Genomic DNA, 20,942 nt, shown 5'->3' with positions numbered 1-20,942 from the left:
AGAGCATCCCATATCATGAGCTTTTACAGAGGAACAAGGCACCTTTCAAGCCACTAAAAATTTTATTGAATACAAAACACAATTTACAGCAAATTATATGAGCCACACGCCCAAAGCTCTGTTAGGTTTTGACAGCTGGATTCCAGGTAAACTGAGAACATCAAAAGCAGGACACAGGCCTCCCTTCACATGGAACCAGTTAAACTCAACAAAACTCAGCCCAACAAAAGCATGTGGAGCAGGAACAGCCTCAAAGCACACACTTTCCAATTTAAATTTATTTCAACTTAGCATTAAGCTACTATTGCTATTTTGGGTTTAAGAGAAATAATACAAATGAAATGTTACTTTAGAAAACTGTAAAATTACTTTTTTGGAAGGCAATCAACAGTTTCAGACTACTGAGGATTTCAGCCGGGGTTGGGCACACTAGATAATCAGTTTAGTGCAGTAATTTATATTCCACCAGGCAGAAGGCTCTGTTTGAGAAAAATTGGCTGATTTTGTAAGAAAAATAAAAAGATTAGCTGTATAGGAATACTGCAGACATGAAGTACATCTTCATATTATTTACTGGGAAATAAACTAGAACCAAATGCCTTCAACTTCCAAAGGCTTTTAAATGCTGGAGAATGCAGGCAATCTGCTCTTCCAAAAAAAAAGGAAAATTGTTTCTCCATAGCTGTTTACTGAAGACTACTGTTTTCCAGCATGACATGGAATCTGTGGAATAAACACCTCACACCCGTTTTTAATGCTGAAAACATTGAATAAAATAGAACTTGGGCCCAGAAGAACAAAAATTCTTCTGGATGTGCACTGAGCAACAGGAAGTATAAACAAAAACATGGCCAAATGCTGCTCCAACTTGAGAATCATAGTTTTGACATTCCTGGGAACAGAATAGGAACTTTAAACCACAGTGCTGCTGCAAGGCAGTTCCTGCATGAAGGAAGCACAGACTGAGACAACATTTCAGGGACTGTCTGTGGAGAGCAATTGGTCCAGTGCTCCCACAGACCCATGCTACCCTACAGCTGAACCTGATAAAGCTGTGTTTGCCCACAATGCTGTGGAGAGCTGGGAGAAACAAAAAACACCACTGCCATTTAAGGCCTTCCAAGAAAAAGCATTTGACTCGTCTCCGTGCCTGTGGAGCAGAAAAGGAGGGAGTCCCAGACCATCCATGACACAGGGCTGCGTTGGCCCTGTGCAATGCAGCCATGTGAGAAGGGCCAAGGGCCCAGGCCCCACGGCTGCTCCACGTTCTCATCCCAGGAGAACACCTGCTTGTTCTGGAACGTGCCCCAGGAGTGCACCTGTTCAATCACCTGGACATGGATTTCTTTCCTGAATCTCCGTGTCTCAGCTCGGCTCAAATGTCCACCATGTCCACCAGAGCAGAGAGGTGGAGCTCGGAGGCAGCCTCAGCCTCCTCCGTGGCTCTGAGGAGCTGCTGCAAGTGTTTGAGTCTGTCCGACAACGCAGGGCTTCGCTCCAGTTCCGGAACCTTGTGTCCCTCCTGACCCCCAGCCTGGGCAGAAAGAGATGAGACTGAGACTTTCTCCCAAGGTAATTCCCACTGCGGGTTTTGCAGCTACTGCACTCCTCAGAGCTTTAGTTTAGCTCAGAACCACCTTCTCTTACCTCTTGAGCAGCTGACATGGGAGTCTTCACCAAGGGGCAGGTGGCAGCTGGGGTGGAGAGCAGAGATTGGGGGAGGTAGAGAGGAAGACCCAAGAGATCCCCAAGGGGCTCCATGTCCTCAGCTAGGTATTGCTGCAGCTGTTCTTCAAACCTGGATGGGAAGGGCAAGAGCACCAGTCAGATGGCAGCCTGGATTTGTCCCTGTAACCGATGTGTTACACTTAGAGGGGTTTTTTGGGTTCAGAAGCATCTGATCTCCACAGCCATATTCAAACAGTCTGATGTACCCCACTGCAACTATCGAAATCCATCACAGAAGAATGCGGTACAGAAAGGAGCCACACAGACTGAAGAGACTCAACTTATGGGAAGGCAGAAGAGACAAAAACCTCTTGGACTAACCTCAAAAGCTTTAGTACTTCACCTTTGTGATCTGCATTGCTACGACCTGACATCCCAGAGAGGACTTTGTAGACATTTGTGACACTGGGGGACACACAGACCACTGTACACACTGTACTGCTTCAGTTCTGGTGGCGTGACTGACCATAGAGTTTCCAAACACTGCCGACAGCTCCAAGAACTTCTACCATCCTGGACTGTTCCCATGACGCACAGAGGAGGTAATAGGGAACTGCACTTTTGTGCTAGATGAAATCAGATGGAACTCGAGACAGTCTGGGCTCTTTTCTAGCACAGTTTAACTTCCTATTCCATACAAGTTACAAATTGTTTACAACCCTGGGCTGGAGCTGCAAGGAAAAGATGCTGCTCTGGGAACTTACCTCTTGTTTTCTATTTTTTCCCGTTTCAGCTGTGCCAACGGACACTCCTGGGCCAAGGATGTGTCTCTGAATTCATCTGTGCTGGGAATGCTCACTTTCTGACCTGGCAGCAGGCTCATGCCCGAGCCATATGGACCCGGCACCATGGAGATGCTGTAGGGTTTCTTAAAAGACTTGGGAGATTTTAGGTTTGACCTGAAGCACGCAGGAAAAAAAACAACAAGCAAAACCACATGAATTGGTATGTGTTGGTTTTTCCCTATTAGCTTGAAGCTTGGAAATAGCAGGGAGCGAGAAGCGATCATTTGGAGAAATAATGCCCGTGTGCCAGGGTCCAACACACCACCACCTGTGCATGGGATTAGAGAGGAACTAATCTGACAAGAGCACAGGATTCACCCCAAACATCACTCACTACACAGCAGAGCTGCAGCTAAACTTCCAAGAGGGAAAAGAGTGGCTAGGGAAGTGAGCTAGATTTGACACCTCAAATACTTTATTGCCACACAGCTCTAAGGCATCCTTCCCCCTCAACCTATCTAGCATTTTCTCAGACTCACACTATTTTCCCTCCATGCTTTGCACAACTCCAAAGCCTCAGCAGCAGGTTTTTTTGGCAGAAGTTAATTTCTCCACTTAGACACTTTCAGCACTCCCCAAGCAATCCTTTCTCTGAGAGCTGAGTAACCCTGTACAAATAAAATCTGCTTACTACCCTGTTTCAGCTTGTACATCATTTTAGGGGAGATGTACGCAAGCACTTTCTGGGAAGATGCCAAGTGCTGGTTTTCAGCACCGTGCAGGCTCCCTCACCTCTCGTGGCCTTGCCGGATCTCCTCCTGTGTCCTCAGCCTGGCTTGATCCCACGAGAAAGGCACAGTGTAGTTCTTTAAATGCTCCTTGAAGAAGTACACACGAATCTGACCATCTTTACTTACTGCTTCTGTGAATAAACCCAAGCCCAACGTTTATCATTTGCACAGGTTCTCTCCTTCAGAAGAGAAGCTCAGTATTAAAAGGGCAACTTGGGAGAAAAGCGATTGTTCACTTTCAAACACGTTTCAAACACAGTCTGGGACAAACTTCATTAATCAATGAAAGTGATAATTAACTGTGGCAGCCTGCCCTCCATGCTCACATGGCTTCTGAGGGGTAACTCTTGGCCTTTGCTTAATGCAAACCCTCTCCCACTGGGAGGGCAGGGCTGAAAGACTTTGACCAGAGCCACGTCTGCAGTCACAGGATCAAGTCAAGCCACAACCAATACTAAATACACACTCCAGAGAGAAGACACGTGCAGAACACAGCAAGACCACAGCTGCCTCCCTGCTACACATCACGTGCTGCTGTATGTAAAGGCACCGCTGGCAACATATTAAATACCATCACAAAAGAAGCATCATCCATGCTGCAGGAGGACACGATACCTGGAGCAATAGGTAGTTTGGGTGGTTTCCAGTCTCTCAGTTTATGATCAATACAGACTGCCAAGATACAATCCCAAGGAATCTCATCAACAGAAGGTCCATCTTCATCAGAGTTGCCAGTTGTTCTGGTTTTCCAATTTTGGTAAGTTTTCCTCAGCAGATTCTCCACCTGAGACTGGATCAGTGGTTGAGTGTGGGAAGAACTTGCAATCTGTGAGACATACTGAAAAATCATGTGGCAAACAGGACGCCAGGGAGCTGTGGAACAAAAAAGCCCAAATTAAGCTGCAAGAATTTGTGACAGAACCTACACTGCACAGGCACATCTTGGAGAACAACGTGCTGCCAAGAAGATACTGGAGTGTGAAGTACCTACCACGTAAAGGAGGCAGATCTAGGTATGGGATCTGGAAGGACAGCACAGCCTTCTTCAGCCAGGCCAGGTGATCTGGCATGTTCCACTGCAGGTGGGGCAACACCTTGTTACCCCCAGCTTCTGAAAACTCTGTGACAGGCCAAGACAAGTCACAAAGGTGCTCTGAGGATGCCACATCTGACAGGAACTGCAGCACGCTGTTGTAGAGCTCTATGATGACCCCAGGCTCCTGGGGTGGCAGCCCAGCTAAACGCCTCTCCTTCCAGTCGTGGTAGAAACGCTTGCCAAATTCTCTATCAATCCCATCCTCAATGTACTCTTGAAGGGTCTGGCTGCAGAGCTCAAGGGAGGCAGGACACTGGGATACCAGCCAGCCCACAGCTGCAGAGACCTACGACACACAAAAGAGGGAGGGTTGGAAACTGCTCTGCAATGATCGGGACACAAAGGATTCAATCCTGCAACCCTAAGTTTGAATAACACTCTCCAAGAGAATATGCAGCAAAAGGCCAATAAATCAGGTATCATCATACCAATATTTGCAACAGTAATTCTCCAGCTAGGTGGCCACAAACTGAATTTCCACACAGCAGGCTCAGGAACAGACAAAAAAGAGGCTGTTCACATGAGGTATAGGTATGCAGTGGAATTCCCTGCTGCAGGATGCTGGGGTTGTTGAAAACTTATCCAAGAAAAATTGGACAGATTCACAGAAATCCGCGCAGGGTGACTATACCATGTCTGATCATGGCAGTCCTTGAAGTGCAGACCTAAGTTGTGAAGGTTTGTGGGGGAGCATCACTCTGGGCTTGTCAGGGAGAGATCTGTACAATCTTCTTTGTGTACAGAACACGAGAGGATAGAGGCATCTCAGTCCCATCCACCAAGATGGGGTAACTCTGGGTAATCTCACAGCAGCCAGAAGAGCTACAAAGGGTCCTCTGCATTTTACGTCTAAGAGCTTAAGGATAAAAAGGTTTACCCACCGTCAGCACTACTCTGTTGAGCAGTAAGACAGGCAGGGCTGACAAGAGTGGGTTTAGGTAATCCATGAATTTTGGTCTCAGTGCAGTTTTCAGTATTACATTAAATTGGGGTTTTTTGTAGCAAATGGCACTGATCTCTGGTCAGTGAAAATACAAAAGTCACAAATAATGGAAAGTAATTCCTGAATCTTGCTGTTCCTACCTTTCTGGTGCCTTCTAAGTCATTGACAGAGCCTGGGAGCTCTACAATGGTGTAGTCTGAAATAAGCTGGGCTGAAATCAAGTCCTGGAGCATCAAACCTTGAAAAGTAAGAAAACTCATCATGTACACAGAGAAAGAACGCAAGTCCTTGGACCACATGCTCTGCATTGCATTCACTGCATAGCTGCTCCCCTCCATCTATGCCCATAGGCTCTCAGGATCAAATACTGTGTGTGAAGGAAAACTGGAAGCCAAAACTGGTGAGCTCTTAAGGCCTCAAGATTTTTAGGGAAGCTCTGGGAAGTGCTGTACTTCACAGCTTCTCCCTTTACTGGATGATGTAACGAGAGGCTGCACCAGCCACAACACTTCTACCTGGGGCAGCCCTAAACATTCATACTTTCAAGACACAAAAATAATTACGTACCATCTTCTACTTCTTTCTCCATGGCCTCCTCTTCCTGACTGGGGACTAGAACCACCAAGGGAACTATGGGGTGGAAAGGTTTGGCCTGAAGCAGCTGTTTCAGCTGCAGCAAAGCTGAAAGCCAGTAAACATCATCTTCTGCAACATCTTCACTCCTAACTCGGGGGGGCAGGAGAAGAACAAGGCCACCAGTCCCAAGCAAGTCCTTTTGTGTCTCAGCCATATCAAGCTCTGAGTCAGAGAGCGCACCATGTGCCACCTAGACAGGCAACAAAGATGACAACAGTGAAGTAGCTAAACAAAGCTATTTTCACACCAATATCTGCAGTTTATTGTCACTGCCATTCAGCTTTCATATCCTTTTCCAGGAGCTCTACACAGCCTAAGATGACAAGCTGTTGTCAGGGCAACATGGATGTGTCTGATAGATGAGCTGAGCAGAGAGTGTCCTTCAGCACCTGCTCTGGGACCAGGAACTGATGATTCAGGTTCTGCTACTGCAGGTATTTCTCAGCTGATTGAAACCAAAGAAAAAAAATCCATCTTTTTTCAGACCTTTTCAACAACCCTATCCCTCCCAGTATCATCTCCCTCCATCTGACAGGACACAATATCCACTGGAAAAGAGCCCACCCTACTCTTATGGTATCATGAAATTGTTCTCACCTACCTTTATGCACACACTGACTTGAATGCTTCTGCTGCCCTGCATGACATGAGAACTAAATAACATCAGTGTTTGAATTTTGCCGTCTGTATGTGAAGCATTTTTCTCACAGATTTTGTCTCCCATAAACTTGGCTTTCAACCAATCCATCAGTATCCTAGCAAACAAAAAGGAGGGCTTTGGGGGGTTTTGTTGTCAAAACTGGCATTTTAGGGTTTTAGTATCAGCACCTTTAAGATACCACAGTCTATCATAATTCTATATATTTAGGTTATGATAAATAGCCCTGATAAATAGCCCTAATAAATAGCTATAAATTTTCACGAAGTTATCATCTATCAAGGTTTTGTTTTCAGTATGAGCAAAAGGAATTAAACAACGTTAGAAAATACAGATCACTGCAATAAATTACAGCTATATTGTTTAGAGTGCTCTGGAGGAAAAAAAACAAGCTGGAAATTTGACATGGTACAGGCAAAATTACATCAAGGACTGTGTATTACTGATCTTCTTCTACCTAAATAAAAGAAGTTTGAGAAAGGGACCCAGCAGTCAACTCCTTCAGCCTACCTATTGGGATCATCCTTGGAATATTCATCATCACTGGGCAAAACCAAGAGTGCCTTCCAAAAAACGTGTTCTTGTTGAACTGGAATATGTTCTGTGATTAATGAGACGAGATCCAGGGGAGTCCAAGCTAAATCACTTAAAGAGAGACAAAAAAAACTGGTGAAAAGATCCACCCCAGGGCTCTTTCCCACCTGAGGAATGTCTGCCTTGCACTGAACAAGTTACAATACTGCAAGTAGCGACTGTTCAGTTAATTCTTTAGATCTGTTGCTCATCCTTCAGGAACTGCAGCTGCTAAATCTGATACATGAGCCTTACTCTGGGAATTTCAGGAGCACATGTGTACTGCTTTACTTCTACACTGATCCAACACACACCCAGGCCACTGGAGAGCATGAGGAGCCATGGGAAGCCAGACCTCCTGCTGCACTTCAAACATCTCAATCGGTATTTTCCTGCCACAAGCCAGGTCACTGATAGGTCACTTACTCCTCTCCCCCCATAGCCCATCCGAGACCCCATCCCACCCAGGTACAGAATCACACCCCATAGTACCCATCAGATCCTTAAAATTACACCAGGGAGGACCATCTGGCCCAACACTTCCACTAATTTAGTGGAAGGTGTCCTTGCCCATGGTGGGGGGATGAACAAAATGATCTTTAAGGTCCTTTTCAACCCAAACTGTCCTATGGTTCTATGACTTTCCTGTTCCCTTTATTCCAAAATACTCCCGGGAGCAAGGCTGCAAGTGGACACTCAGGCATGGTTAGCCATACCTTTTGGCCATTTCTGCTATCTCTGGCACGTCTGTTGCAGCTTGCTTCTTAAGAAAACAAGAACCAAACCCCAGCCTACCTTACCAACTGCTGGTAGAAGTGCTGAACTTTAATTTCATGCACTGTCTTGTTTCTCAGCCAGTTCAATCTGGAAACAAAATATTCTTGGCTGTATTTTTTGGTGTAAAACAGGTACTTTAAACAAATATAAGAAACACTGAGGCCCAGGAAATATTACAGAGGCTTCAGAAAGTTGCTGTTAATAGAAGAATTTATTTGGATTTTCAGTCTTGGTCATGGCATTTGTGGAGAAAGTCTTTTGGGGGCTATTTAAGAACAAACAGTTCTGCAAACCCACCAACATTCACAATGGAAGAATTTTTGGTAACTTATCTTCCTAAAATCAACCAGATTGCCAACTGATGCCACTGGAAGTATCCTTACTTACCTCGTGCAAGAGATTCCCAACTTTCCTCCATTCCCCAGGTTTACAAATCTCTTGCACAAGTTCTCCATGGCTATAGGCCACTCTGCACTGGGGGACAGTGCTTTCAGCTGATGTTTGGAATCCAAGCCACAGGGAGCAGCTGGAAATGCCCTCATCTGACGTTTCAACTTTGTCCGAGCTGCCACTGCTTCCCTCCACCTTTGGAAGAGAACAGATAAATAGGTCACATTCACGAACTCTTCTGCAGACCTTTGTCATCAGGTATTTGTACCATGGACACCACAACAACCACAACACACTGAGCAGGTGTCCAGGAAAACCACTGATCAACAGAAAGAATACAAGGATAAACTATTACAAGTTTCTAGGCAGAATGAAGCTGGAATCTCTACCAAGCTCATTACCTGACTACAACAAGGTGTGGTTCCCTGCCCACATACAGTAATTTAGCAGAGGCTGGTACTAAGACTGTAAGGTCTACCCTTATCATGGAGGTAAGGTCTCAAATAGAACACAACCAGACAGCTGTAGTTCCATCTCTGTTAACTGCTCCATGCCAGTGCTCCCAAGAGAAGCAGCTAGTCCCAGGGTGGTGACTCACCGTTTTAAGTACTTGCAGAAACACTGGAGCTCCTGAAGGGTTTCCTTGGCAATCTGGAAAATCTCATCCTCCAGAAAGAGCTCCATGAAGTGGCCACACACTTCTTCTGAACACCGGGCAATCCGGGCTTGCCGGTCTCTTTCTGAGGCACATCTGGTTCCAAATAAAACAAACCAAGATTCTGCTGAGGTGAAGACCTCCAGCAAATGCCAATTCAATTGGCTGAGATGCAAACAGGGAAGTCCATCACATTTAGGAAACCTTTGAGAAAGCAAACACCAGCATGCAGCACGTTGTACACACCTTAACTCATTGGCTGAAGCTTCTTTAACACATTCCTTTATTACTTCTTCCATTAATTCCATACCCACCAACTGGCTCAACTGCTTTATTAACTCTTCTCTTTCCTGCTTTTGCCTGGAAGGACAGAGAAAAGATTTACACAAGTGAAAAAATTTACACTGGCAAACCTGCTGCTTAGCTACACAAGCACCACACGCAGCGTCAAACAGCTAATTCACCTAAAATTGATATCCCAGTATCTGGTTTCTAAATAAACAACTTTGCATGGAGCCAGGTTTCCCTCAAAACCACGGATGACCATAGGGTTCCTTAAGCAACCTGGTCTAGTAAGTGGCATCCCTGCCCATGGCTAGGATGGAACTACATGATCTTTATGGTCCTTTCCAAACCAAACCATTCTAGGATTCTATTTATTCTTACCCCAATAAGCTACAAACAAGTAGCTCGCTCAGAAGGAAAAGTTCCTGCATGCAGCAGGGCCAGGATGCATGTCCCTTTCTGGAAGCTCTGGATAAATAACAGTTCCTAAAATTCCCACCCACCATTTTCACAATGGCTCTGAGGCTGCCAAAATGCTAACTAGCAGATCACCTGAGAATGCAGAGGGGAACCCTGCCTCCACAGTCCCAGGGGAGTTTGAGGTGAGACTGTTCTGCTCCTGTGGCAGAAAGACACCGGGCTTGAGCAGAGGCACAAGGACTCAGGTTGGCACCTGCTGGCCTTATGTTGTCCAGGGTGTACCCAGCCCACCCTGCCCCACAGCAAAAGCCGTGCCTCACCTCTCCTCCTCCACTCTGCGCTGTTCCTCCTGGACACGCTGCCTTTCCACACTGACCACGTTTCCAGCCACTTCTCTGAGGATCTCCCCCATCACTTCAGTCACGAGTTCCTCCACGGTGGCCTCTGAGGCGCTGTGCAGAAACAGCAAATCTCTTCTCAAAGCCAGGTTTTCATGCAAAGCCCCAAGTCTATGCTTTTCTCAGCCACACCTTGCTCTTTGTGGTGGGCTGATTCCAGCCATTAGCCAAGCACCCACACTGATACTGGCTCACTCCCCTCCCCACACTGGGACAGGGAAGAAAGTAGGAAGAAAAAAGGAAAACTCATGGATGGAAATAAATAAACTGTAATGCAGAAAGGGAACACCCCCACTCCCCCATCAAGCAAAATAAATGTAGCCCAGTCATCGCTTCGCACAGGAAGAGCAGTGCCCAGAGGGTATTCAGCTAATGTCCACCCTGAAAGCCGCAGATCTCCCAACTTCTTCCTCTAACCCAGTTTTATTGCTGACCATGACATCACAGGGAATGGACCAACAATTGTTTGGGTCACATCCTACATCTACGACTCTACCAACTGCCCTGGAGAGGAAATGTTTATGAGAATCAGAGAAGGAGCCAGATCTGGACTTGCTCCTCTTGTCCCCCTTTGGGCACCTTCCCGTCCATGACAGAGGTTTCTTGCCAGACAAAGCTTCCAGAAGTTTGGGTCAGCCTCCCCTTAGGCTAGAGCTGGGATGTGACAGACATCTGAAGAAAGGTCTGCTTTCCCTTCCACTGCATCAGTAACACGGTCTCCACCACAGACCTGGCAGTGCTTAGTTTTACCATCTTCACACACGGTGCTGCTACGGCAAGGGGCAGCTGTGGTGACAGACTCCAGGAGAACCAGCAATAAATGCTCTTTACCAGATGGCAGCAGCCACATAAGCTGCTCCTGCTCTGCCCACTTCTCTGCACTCTCCTTTGAGGACGTCATGCACCAGCCCGTCCACCACTTCGGCGATGTCCTGCAACACAGCAGAGGAAGCAGCTGAACCAAGGTGCAGTCCTTCTCAGGATGGAACTGGGAGTAAACTGGGAATAAGGCTCTCCAGCCTTGCTTAATTGACTGTAATTCACAGCATAATCTGTATTTCTGCTTACAAACTGAGCCAACTTGACCAAACACAACAGCCTGCAAACTTCAGACTATTTAGACTATCTAAAAGGTTAGTAACAGCCCAGAAACAAAAGCAGATTTTTGTACTAAATACGGGCAAGTCAATTTAGGAAATCATAACTAAGGAGAGAGACTCTTATTTTTTTACTTTAGACTTCCATTCTAGCTGATTTAATTCCAAATGATCAGGTCTAACCTTCACTGACATTTACCATTATCTAGGTAGAATATGGCAACTGTACTGTACAAAGCAATGAGACACCGAGACTGGTTCAGCATCAGCACACAAAAACTTGTGTGGGAGGGAGAAAAACAGCACAGGTACATGGGGTACACATTCAAGACCCAGCATTCATGGTCACGTACCCACAAGAAGAAACTTTGTCATGTCTCATCTGACATACATGCACATTCCAGAAAAATGAAATACCCTTAGAATTTGGTTACCTTTTATTATATTTCACAGATCTTTCCCAAATATTTCCCTACCGTGTCCGAGTAGCCAGGCTGAGGCTTTGAAGGGGGAGGCTCAGGCTGTGCCGCAGGCTGGGAAATGGGCTGTGCAGGAGGCAAGACTGGCACCAGCTGACGAGGCAACAGTGAGGGCAGAAGATGAGCTGGGGGCTGGACTCTTACTGCTGTGGCCTCTAAATCCACACCTCTGCTTTCCACTCTTCCTTCTTGAGAGGGGAGAGGAGAAAAATTCAGGAAACCAGATCAGTCACAAGCAGAAGCAGATCTTTTCTTCAAAAAGCTGGCTTGTGTGATAAAACTCGGGAGGTCATAAAATAAATCCGTAACAGCAGCTTGTTGCCTTAAAGTTAAAAATATATCATAGAAACTATTTTATATTTATAAATGTTTTATACAAAACAATTAAAAACTTAATTGCACATTATCCCCAGTAGCAAGCACATATATTTCCAAAAAAGCAACTGTTTTAAGTCAGGCACATCTGGCACCTACACACACTATCTGTACTTCCAGCAAGGACAGAAAAGCACACATTCAGCCAACCTGAAAACTGACATGTTTATACACACAGTGCAACAAACAGCTGCAAATAAAAACATGCAAACTGCAAAGGGAAGTTGGCTTTCTGAAGTAGTCAAACATTTGTTATTTCACTTATGTTGGCAAAATTTGGATCAATAGTGTATTTCCTGAATTGGGAAATACATTTTAATAATCAGGTTGTTCTTGGCTTTTACAGATACATAAATACACCTGAGCAACCTGGTCTAGTGGAAGGTGCCTCTGCCATGTCAAGGGTGCTGGAACTAGATGAGCTTTAAGGTCCCTTCCAACTCAAACCATTCTGTGACTCTCTTATGACTTAAATTGTAATCCTTTCATTACATCTAAATTTCCATGCCATTTCAATGTCTGAGCCAAGAACAGTTCCTGCTCCGTACATTAAACCTGCTCACAGAACTGACTCAGCAGTGTGTTCTGAGCAGTACCTAAAAAACCTAAATGAGGTTTGCTCTCACCTGGTGCTTCCCCGCTGGGTTTTTGGCTACTGCCAGCCTGATCCACAGAGGTGCTTCCACCAATGTACTTGTTCTGCCCGTTGAAGCTGGACACGGGTACATGGTGGGGCACTGGGGGCAAGGGCCCCCCATTCACAACCTCCCCAACAGAGACAGTGAGCTTCTGGCTGACAAACGGGGATTTACGTGGTTTGGGTAATCCATCTGGCTCCAGGAAAGCCGAGCGATTCAGCTCCACGTAACCCCTGCGGAAAAGTGAAAGTAACAACCAGGAGTACATCCTCAAAGCTCCAGTAACCTACGGGCTTTCACTTCTGAAACGTATTGTTTCTGAATGCTGACAGGAATAGACCACTAACTGGCATCCTCGAGGGGATTTTTCCTTCTCCAGTTCCTCGACGTTCCAAGTTTGGATCCACATTCCTTACAATGTATGGATTTCCATGGCAAACATCTGTGAACTGCTGTTCTCCAACATCCTCTAACAGCCGGTTTGCACCGTTCAGCTTCATGCCACCCTACAGGCATCACTACAATGCCGGTTTCCCAAGAAGCAGAACTGTATCCTTCTTTCCTACAGAGACCCCATCCCTTGTTCTTGGCCTATTCTTTCTCTGGATCCAACCTTCAGGAGCAGCTCCCCCACATTACCCCTTTGCATGGCATCAGGCTAACCCTCCCAGGCATCATTTTCCTCACACTTACCCATCTGATACACTCAGCCCATAGTAACTTATAAAATCAGTTGCCTCCTCGCAGTCTTTGAACAGCAGCATGCGGACCAGGTGCTCCAAGGGGAACACTGTACTTCTCTGGGTGCTCACAGTGTAGGCAATATTGAGGGATTTGAGACCATCCTTACGAATCTGGGGGAAAAGGCCACGTAACTACTAGGAAAGAGCCCAGAATGTACTATAAAGTGTACAATAAACATGCAAATCGTGTTTAAATCCACCAGTACTTTGTCATCAAGTATACACACAAACAATTATTTCGATTTAACTTTCTTTCTAAATTCTATGCGCTTGCTTTCTAGTTTCTGTTCCTCTTTCATGATATTTGTTCCGAGCATATCCCTTTGTGATTCTTGCACAGAAAAAACACCTTGCAAGGGCTTCTGAAACGGCAGGCTCATATTTGCTTTGCAAGATTCTCAGGACTTCCCAATTATTTTTCAGGGAAACATGTATTCTCTGCTTCCCAATTATTTTTCAGGGAAACATGTATTTGTACACAATTACAAGAAAAAAAAAAAGCATTTCCGTATTTGCCTTTCATATCACAGCAGAAAGCTCCTGATAAATTTTTAACACTTCTGAAGAAGCAGTAACAATATTATTTTTAAGGCTCAATATCTACTAAGTTTTCTGCTGATTTTCCCCCAAATCCCAGACTGTCTTACTCATTAACACTTTAAAAAATATCCATCTGTCTTTTCCTCACCTGGTTGAAATAACAGTGTAAGAGGCAGGCATTCAGATAGGAAGCTGCTTGCACAAGCTTGAAAAACCTCACAAAATTGTTGCTGTTTAATGCAGCAAAAGCTTGAACTGCAAATCTAACTTCAGGCGAGTTTCTAACCTCTGGATGAAACTGCTGAACTTCTCTGTGGAACAAAAGACAGCGACAAACCTTTTGCTTCAATATTGAACAATCACAATTCAACAGCACAGAAATTAAAATTTAACAGCACAGAATTAAAATCAGGAGCATTACAATTTGTCTGGATTTAATTCTAAACTCAATTCTTCCCAGAGGCAAAGAGAGAAAACAAGTGATGTCTTGTTCCCACCTGAGAATATCACCCTTGTTGAGATTCAGCAAGACATTATAACCTCGGAACTCTGCTTCACTCTTGCAGTAAATCCCCTTGTTAGCCAAGTCCTGATACATCTCCTTCAAGCTCTGCAGGCATTTAGTCATGTTCTCATTGTTGATTTTGGCATCAAAGGAGGACATGGGCTCTTCACACAAGTGGTGAGCACAGTGGATGTGAAAGCGAGTGCACTTCTCAATCAAAGACACCATCAGCGGGTTGCAGAGGTGTTGCTGGGTTATGTCCTAACAGAATGATAAAGAGTTCATTACATGTCTTTTTAAACTAGTGGAAGAGCACAGTCACCTGGCAGTACCTCTGGAAAACCCATTTCACTGTGCTTTGAGTTACTCTGCAATTCAAAACGTTTCAACAACTATTGCTTTTTGCTTCCCTTTTTTACAGCACGATGGGATCTCTTGCTTTTTATCACCAAACATCTCCATCCACAGTGCTTACCTTTCTTATTCCACGCGTTCTGTTCCAGACGAAGTCATACCATTCTCGGTAGTTTCCTTCTCCTTGATCCATAATGTTTGTCACTAAATAGTCCATGGTCATGCTCAGCACCTCAGAGGGTCTCAGTTCATGGGGCAAAGGTTCCTCCTGATCTGCTGAAGACCTGCTATATTCCTTGATTGCTGCTGCATGATCCACCTGCAAGAGGTGAGGAAAAGAATCAAAATCCGAGAAGTATGTACGACTTTGCAGCAGTAGATTTCATCCCACCTATGCCTTTAACTTCAGTAAGGAGCAGACTACTGAAGCGTTGACTTAGTCTCCAACTCATAACCTTCAAGACGATATATGGTTACAGATAATTACATATAATAATGTAATTATAGCTTTGGAACTATAGTTCTAATTAACTACATAAAAGACATGACAGAGTGAAAAAGCAATTCTTGTTTTCCAATGGGGAATTGAAAGGTAATAATGAAACAGCCTACAGAATTTCTGCACCAGAATTAACCCTGTAATCAGCTAAACAATACTGACAGCTCCAATGAGCATCAGGCATACTGATATCCTGGGAATCTCATACCTTGTCAGATCCTAGAAGCAATTCAAAGATGCTGAGCTGGTTTCTTGTCTCCCTCATGTAACGCTCCTTTTCAGGACACATGTCTGGGCAAGTGCCAACAACAGTTTTTGCTTTGCCAAGATCAGTCCTTTTTATTCGAGCTACAAAAAAAAAGAAAGAAAGAAAGAAAGAAAGAGTTGAACAAACACAAAGCATCTCTTGGGTTTTGGTTTTTTTGCTTCACGATAAGCTATTACACTGATGTGCCAAAACATCCCTGAGCATGTACGGCTGTACCCAAACCTTGATACAGTCAGAAATGAACGAGGACGGGGTTCTCCCCGCTCTGAGGCCTGTCCAGGGATTGCACATTTTGAGAGTTTTGCTGAAAAGACTGAAGCTTCTAAAAGATACCCAGCAATTTCAAAATTCTGCATTAAGTGGACAAGAAGTCTGTCAATATTAAAAGTAAGTTCTTAAATTAGAAGTAGGATCAGTTTTGAAACTGCAAGAACAGCTTGGAAGGCATTACAACGAGCACTGTGAAACAAAAGGACATTTTTTGAAATAATTCTCACCTGTACAATAGTTTGAATTTGGACAGATACTAGAGGGACTGGCACAGGTTGCTCAGAGAAGCTGTGGCTGCCCCACTCCTGCAAGTGTCCAAGGCCAGGTTGGACGGGGCTTGGAGCAACCTGGGATACTGGAAGGTGTCCCTGCCCATGGCAGGGGGTGGGAGTGGATGGGCTTTAAGGTCCCTTCCAACTCAAACAATTCTGTGGTTCTATGAAATGCAGTTCATTCATTCATAAGGCTTTGGGTAACTTTCTTTAAAGAATCTGTAAAGGTGCAGATCTCCCTACATGCCCTCTTCACAGAAGATGAACATTCTGCCCTTCCCTCTACACAAGAAATTGCATGTGCAGTAAGTAAAACAGATTTGTGTGTCTTACAAGAAAAAAATACAAAAAGTAATATACTAGGAGAGTATTTTACAGACTGTTCCACATTAAACACTCCTTTAAGAGTGTTTAAGTGTTTTAACAGCTTTGCCACAAAACCCAAACACTTACTTCTTTCCAGCAGAGAAGCAGATGTTACACTCATTAACTTGTGTTAATTACCTTGTCGCATGATTTTGTCCCTCTGGTCCAAGAGCCTGTATCTCTCTTCAGGTGTCTCAGCCACCAATCCCACCAGATTACTGAGGGACAACAGTGAAGCTCCCAAGCCCTCTGAGCTCTGCCCTTCAGAACTGGAATCAAACAGCTCGGCTTCAAACTGCAGCGCCTTTCGAAGGCCAGGCTTCTTTGCTGGAGAACTAAAACCAGAAAAGGTATTACTGAAAGGGTCTTAGAGGGGACAGAAATGGACGGCTCTTGTAGCATTTTGCATCACTATGGCACAGCAGTTTGTACTTTTAAGCTAGGAACCGGCTTGCTGGTGCAGAGATAAAACCAACATGCTTTCTATAGCAACAGAGATTATAAAAAAATTTTACAGACCCCAGATACAAACATAATTTTTAAATCAAGGAACATTGACTCATTCTCAACATATGACTAATTTTATAATTATGTATACATATCAAATGACTTTTGTCAGACTAGACACACCATTGAGGTATGACAAAGATCAACCTTGCCACTTCTGTGACTGCCACAAACCAGGAAGACTGTTCACTTGAAATGAGACAATGATCCAAACTACTCCAAAAAGGAGACTCTCATTCCACAGAACTCTAATTGCCTCCAAAGGAAACTGCTTGCTTGAGAAGCTCATTGAATCACGACCACAGACAGTGTCATTACTGCTCAGTCCTAGCTGGGCTCTGCAGTGTTTGTTCACTTCCCTCATGCCTCACACATGCTTTCACGAACAAAATCCAAAGTAGAAGACCCTAATAAGCCACTAAGAGTATCCTTCTGACAAGGTGTGAGAGCTGTGTGCTTCTAATTCAGACAAACCAGAAAAGAAGGTAAGCACCCTCCCTGAAGAGGGCATGACTATTTGGCACACAATGATCACCATTTTTCTCCAAGCTTTTCCTGCCAGGTGGATTCCCAGAGGAGAGGACATACCTTCTCCCAGGCATGACACTGCTGGCAGAGGATCTTATTAAAGGTTTTCTAAGAGGGGAATGCTGATAGCTTTGCTCTTCACTGCTTTGCCTTCCATCATCTTCACCTGCTTTCTTCTCCTTGGATGAAAATTCTCTTTTTGCTGGACCTGAAATGACACGTAAACATGAAACCAGGTACCTGCCAAGCAATTTAAGCAACAGCTCTTTCTTGACCTCTTTCTTGGGGCTGGTGGTGAAAACTAAGACTCCAAATCTTGTACATGCATGTAAAACTTCCACAACAGCTTGCACTAGGACCTGTATCAAGTTTCCAGCACTTGCTATCAAGATCATTGCTCTATAAAGAGTAAGTTTTTTTTCAAGAAAATATCACTTAGCAGTAACAGTAATTATCAGTAAATGAAGTCTGATCCTCAACTGAATCAAAGTTCTCTCAGGTATGGGATATAATCCAAAAGTCATAACTCCGTATGGAATATGAATCCACTTTACCTGCATAAATCAAAATTCCCAGTGCTCCTATTGAAAATATTTATTTCACATACCCAATCTTAAGACTCAGGTCAGCATGAGTTAACACTTGCAGGAAGGGAGAATTTCTTCTCCCAACAACAACTTTTCCATCAACTGGATTTCTTAAACCCTCCCAGCGTAGTTATTTCAGAATGCTGCCACACGTGCTGCCACAGACATAACACCACGATAAAATGACACAGGCAAAGAGGCAGCCCTAGAGCTGCTGCTTCAAGATGTTAATTCTCGGGGAGACAACTCTGCAGCTGTTTGTTTTCTGGAAGGCAAGGCTGTGGTTGGTCAAAGCTGAGGTGAAATATTCATCTGCTGGCAGCTGAAGTGCACCCCCAGGCTAGGATCTCACAGGCAGACACACTGCACTCATGGAGCTAAAAAAAGGGAAGCACTTGACATTATAAGTATTGCCCTGGGGAGTGAACAATCTCCTCTTGCCCTAATCCCAAGCACAGTCTGGAATCCAGGAATGTGGAATCTAAACTCTGTAGGTTGTTCTCTTTTTTGGTTCAAACAGTGTCTAACTGTTGATACGCAGAACAGCAACGTCAGCAGACACTGCAGAGGTTCTCAGGACACTTTCCTTAGGTTGGTTCTCAGAACCTTTTCCCGAAAGCTGGAAGCTCACATCCCAGTCCATGATCTGAGGCAGCAGCAAGGCATTTCAGACTGGGTTTTCCTACATCCCCAAAGAACATCCTACTTCTGGACAGAAGCACAAAGTTGAACATCACCATATTGCTGTTGTGTGACTGCTTTAAGGATTCAACCGTGATATCTTCTACTACGGAGATAATTTAGGTATCATTCTCAGCACAACAGGGATAAAAAAGAGCAGCTGGCACACCCAGTAGTCTGGAAACACAGACTTACTTGTTTTCTTCTTTTGCCAAAATGTTACTATGTCTTTGTGCAATTCTTTCGCTTTTTTTCTGGCAAGAACTGCAGAGGCCTGAAAGAAAACAAAAGCAGAGCACGGAAACCTATTGGCATCACAACACTGAAACCCACAGTGCAGTTTTTGCCAGAGAAACATTTACCGATTCCCAAAAAATTCTGGTTGCTGTATTTTAACCTCATTTAAGACCTACATGCAATCAGCTGAACTGGTCTCCACAAAAAATGCTGCTTTTCTACAACCAGGAGTGTAGTTTTCATCAGCGCTGGACCCACCCCAAGCACTCAGATTTAAATCTTTCTTCATGGGATCAGAGACTGGTTTGGGCTGGAAGGGACCAGAAAGACCATCCAGCTACATCCCCCTGCCATGGGCAGGGACACCTTCCAGTATCCCAGGCTGCTCCAAGCCCCGTCCAACCTGGCCTTGAACACTTCCAGAGATGGGGGAGCCCCAGCTTCTCTGGGCAACCTGTGCGAGGGCCTCATCACCTTCAAAGAATTTCTTCCTAACTCCTCTTTTAGTTTATACTGTTTCCCTTTGCCCTCTCCCAATCGGTCCCTGTAAAAAGCTGCTTTCTCTCTTTACTGTAAGCCCCCCCTTTAGACACTGGAAGGGGCTCTAAGGGATCCCTGGAGACTTCTCCAGGCTGAACACACCCAAGAGTAATGCCACTTCTGATACTCACGTGATCAAAAAAGTGGATAACAGCCATTTTTTTATTACGCCTGCTCATAATCCGACGAACTTTTACGAACTGGCCAAAGTGTTTTTCCAGTATGGTCCTGTCGTTGAGGTAGTCAGGGATGTTCTTGCACTGGATGGCCGTCAGCTCGGCGGCAGGCAGGCCCCCCAGACCCTCCGTGCTCTCGCTGCCGCGGCTCCGGCGAGCAGGGGCGGCGGGGGCCGCATCTGTGACGAGAAAGAACATGACAGCAGTCAGCAGCCACGGAGAAACCCGGGCGGCCGCGCTGCCTCACCAGACCCCCGCCCACCTTCGCGGGCGGGCTCCCGGGCCTCGGCCGGCGGCGGCTCCTCGGCGGGTCCCCGCTCAGCCTCGGGGCCGTCCCCGCGCTCCCGCTGCTCGCGGGCCTGGCTGCGCAGCAGATCCTCCAGCGTGCGGCCGAACAGGATCCCGCCGCGGGGCCGGCTCAGCACCACCGCCCGCTTCTCCGGCGGCGCTGCCGCCCGCCCGCCCGCCGCCGCCCGCCGCGGCGAGCGCTCCCGCTCCTCCTTCCGCTTCAGCCCCTTGGACGGCGCCTCCCCCGGATCCTCCGGCAGCGCCCGCGGGCCTCTCTCCTCCGGCCGCCCCAAAGCGGCGGCGGGACGCGAGAACGAGAAAGGCTCCCGCGCCACCGCCGCCTCGGGGCCCGTCTCAGATGCGAAGCCGAAGGGCGACGAGAAAGCAAAGGCAGCGGGAGCAGCCGGGCCCTTCTCCGTCTCGCCGCCGGACACCGGTTTGAAGGCGGCGGCGCTCTCGGGCGCCTTGAAGCGGAACTCGGGAGCTGCGAAGGCACCGCCGCCGCCGCCACCCAACGCTTCGACGGAGGTCGGGAAGCCGCCCAGGCTGGTGGGCGGCCTGAAGCTGAATCCCGCGTTTCCCGCCGGGGCCGGCGCCTGGCCCAGCGCGTAGGGCGGCGCGAAGGTGGCGGCGGGCGCGAAGGGGAGGCCGGCGGGGCCGCCGCCCTGGCCGAACACGGCGGGCTGCCCGAAGCGCAGCGGCGGCGGGAAGGAGGGCGGGCCGCGGAACGGTCCCCGCGCCGACATCGCTGCAGCCACGGCAGCGGCCTCGGACCGCCGGGAGGAGCGGGATCCGCATGCGCGGGAGGGAGAGGTCCCAGCCATGGGGCGGAGTCCAGTGGGGAAGTGGGCGGGGCTACGGCGGCGGCAGGCCCGTAGGGGCGGGGAGAGAGGTGGGACCTGCGCTGCGGGCGTGGC

General features: G+C 46.5%; 1 protein-coding gene across 1 annotated transcript; it reads right to left on the bottom strand.

The window, feature by feature from the left end:
* Nucleotides 1–43: 43 nt before the first annotated feature.
* On the bottom strand, nt 44–20,839 carry MCM3AP (minichromosome maintenance complex component 3 associated protein). The gene is made up of 28 exons (XM_032114321.1): nt 20,000–20,839; nt 19,693–19,916; nt 18,980–19,058; nt 17,577–17,724; nt 16,620–16,816; nt 15,514–15,653; nt 14,928–15,125; nt 14,445–14,713; nt 14,096–14,258; nt 13,358–13,518; nt 12,653–12,897; nt 11,649–11,839; nt 10,907–11,007; nt 9,998–10,129; nt 9,219–9,332; nt 8,916–9,068; nt 8,315–8,512; nt 7,946–8,014; nt 7,088–7,222; nt 6,521–6,674; nt 5,851–6,109; nt 5,424–5,521; nt 4,236–4,626; nt 3,860–4,117; nt 3,246–3,375; nt 2,433–2,627; nt 1,648–1,798; nt 44–1,534 (listed from the first exon to the last, which is right to left on the bottom strand). Exons 1-28 carry the CDS (start codon nt 20,769–20,771, stop codon nt 1,376–1,378), a joined length of 5,484 nt encoding a protein of 1,827 aa, XP_031970212.1. The 5' UTR covers nt 20,772–20,839; the 3' UTR covers nt 44–1,375.
* Nucleotides 20,840–20,942: the final 103 nt, after the last annotated feature.

This window comes from Corvus moneduloides, chromosome 7, assembly GCF_009650955.1.
Source record: "Corvus moneduloides isolate bCorMon1 chromosome 7, bCorMon1.pri, whole genome shotgun sequence".
Taxonomy (NCBI): Eukaryota; Metazoa; Chordata; class Aves; order Passeriformes; family Corvidae; genus Corvus; species Corvus moneduloides.
Note: the sequence above shows the minus strand (reverse complement) of the source record. Positions and strands in the feature narration are given on the sequence as shown.

What these genes read in the sequence shown, in the direction of transcription:
- MCM3AP (XM_032114321.1), bottom strand. Translation starts at nt 20,771, where the DNA reads ATGTCGGCGCGGGGACCGTTCCGCGGCCCGCCCTCCTTCCCGCCGCCG. An exon ending in TCCAAGGATGATCCCAATAG is followed by an intron (nt 6,675 to 7,087) that starts GTAGGCTGAAGG and finishes TTTGTTTGCTAG; the next exon opens with GATACTGATGGATTGGTTGA. An exon ending in CCATGTCAGCTGCTCAAGAG is followed by an intron (nt 1,535 to 1,647) that starts GTAAGAGAAGGT and finishes CTTTCTGCCCAG; the next exon opens with GCTGGGGGTCAGGAGGGACA.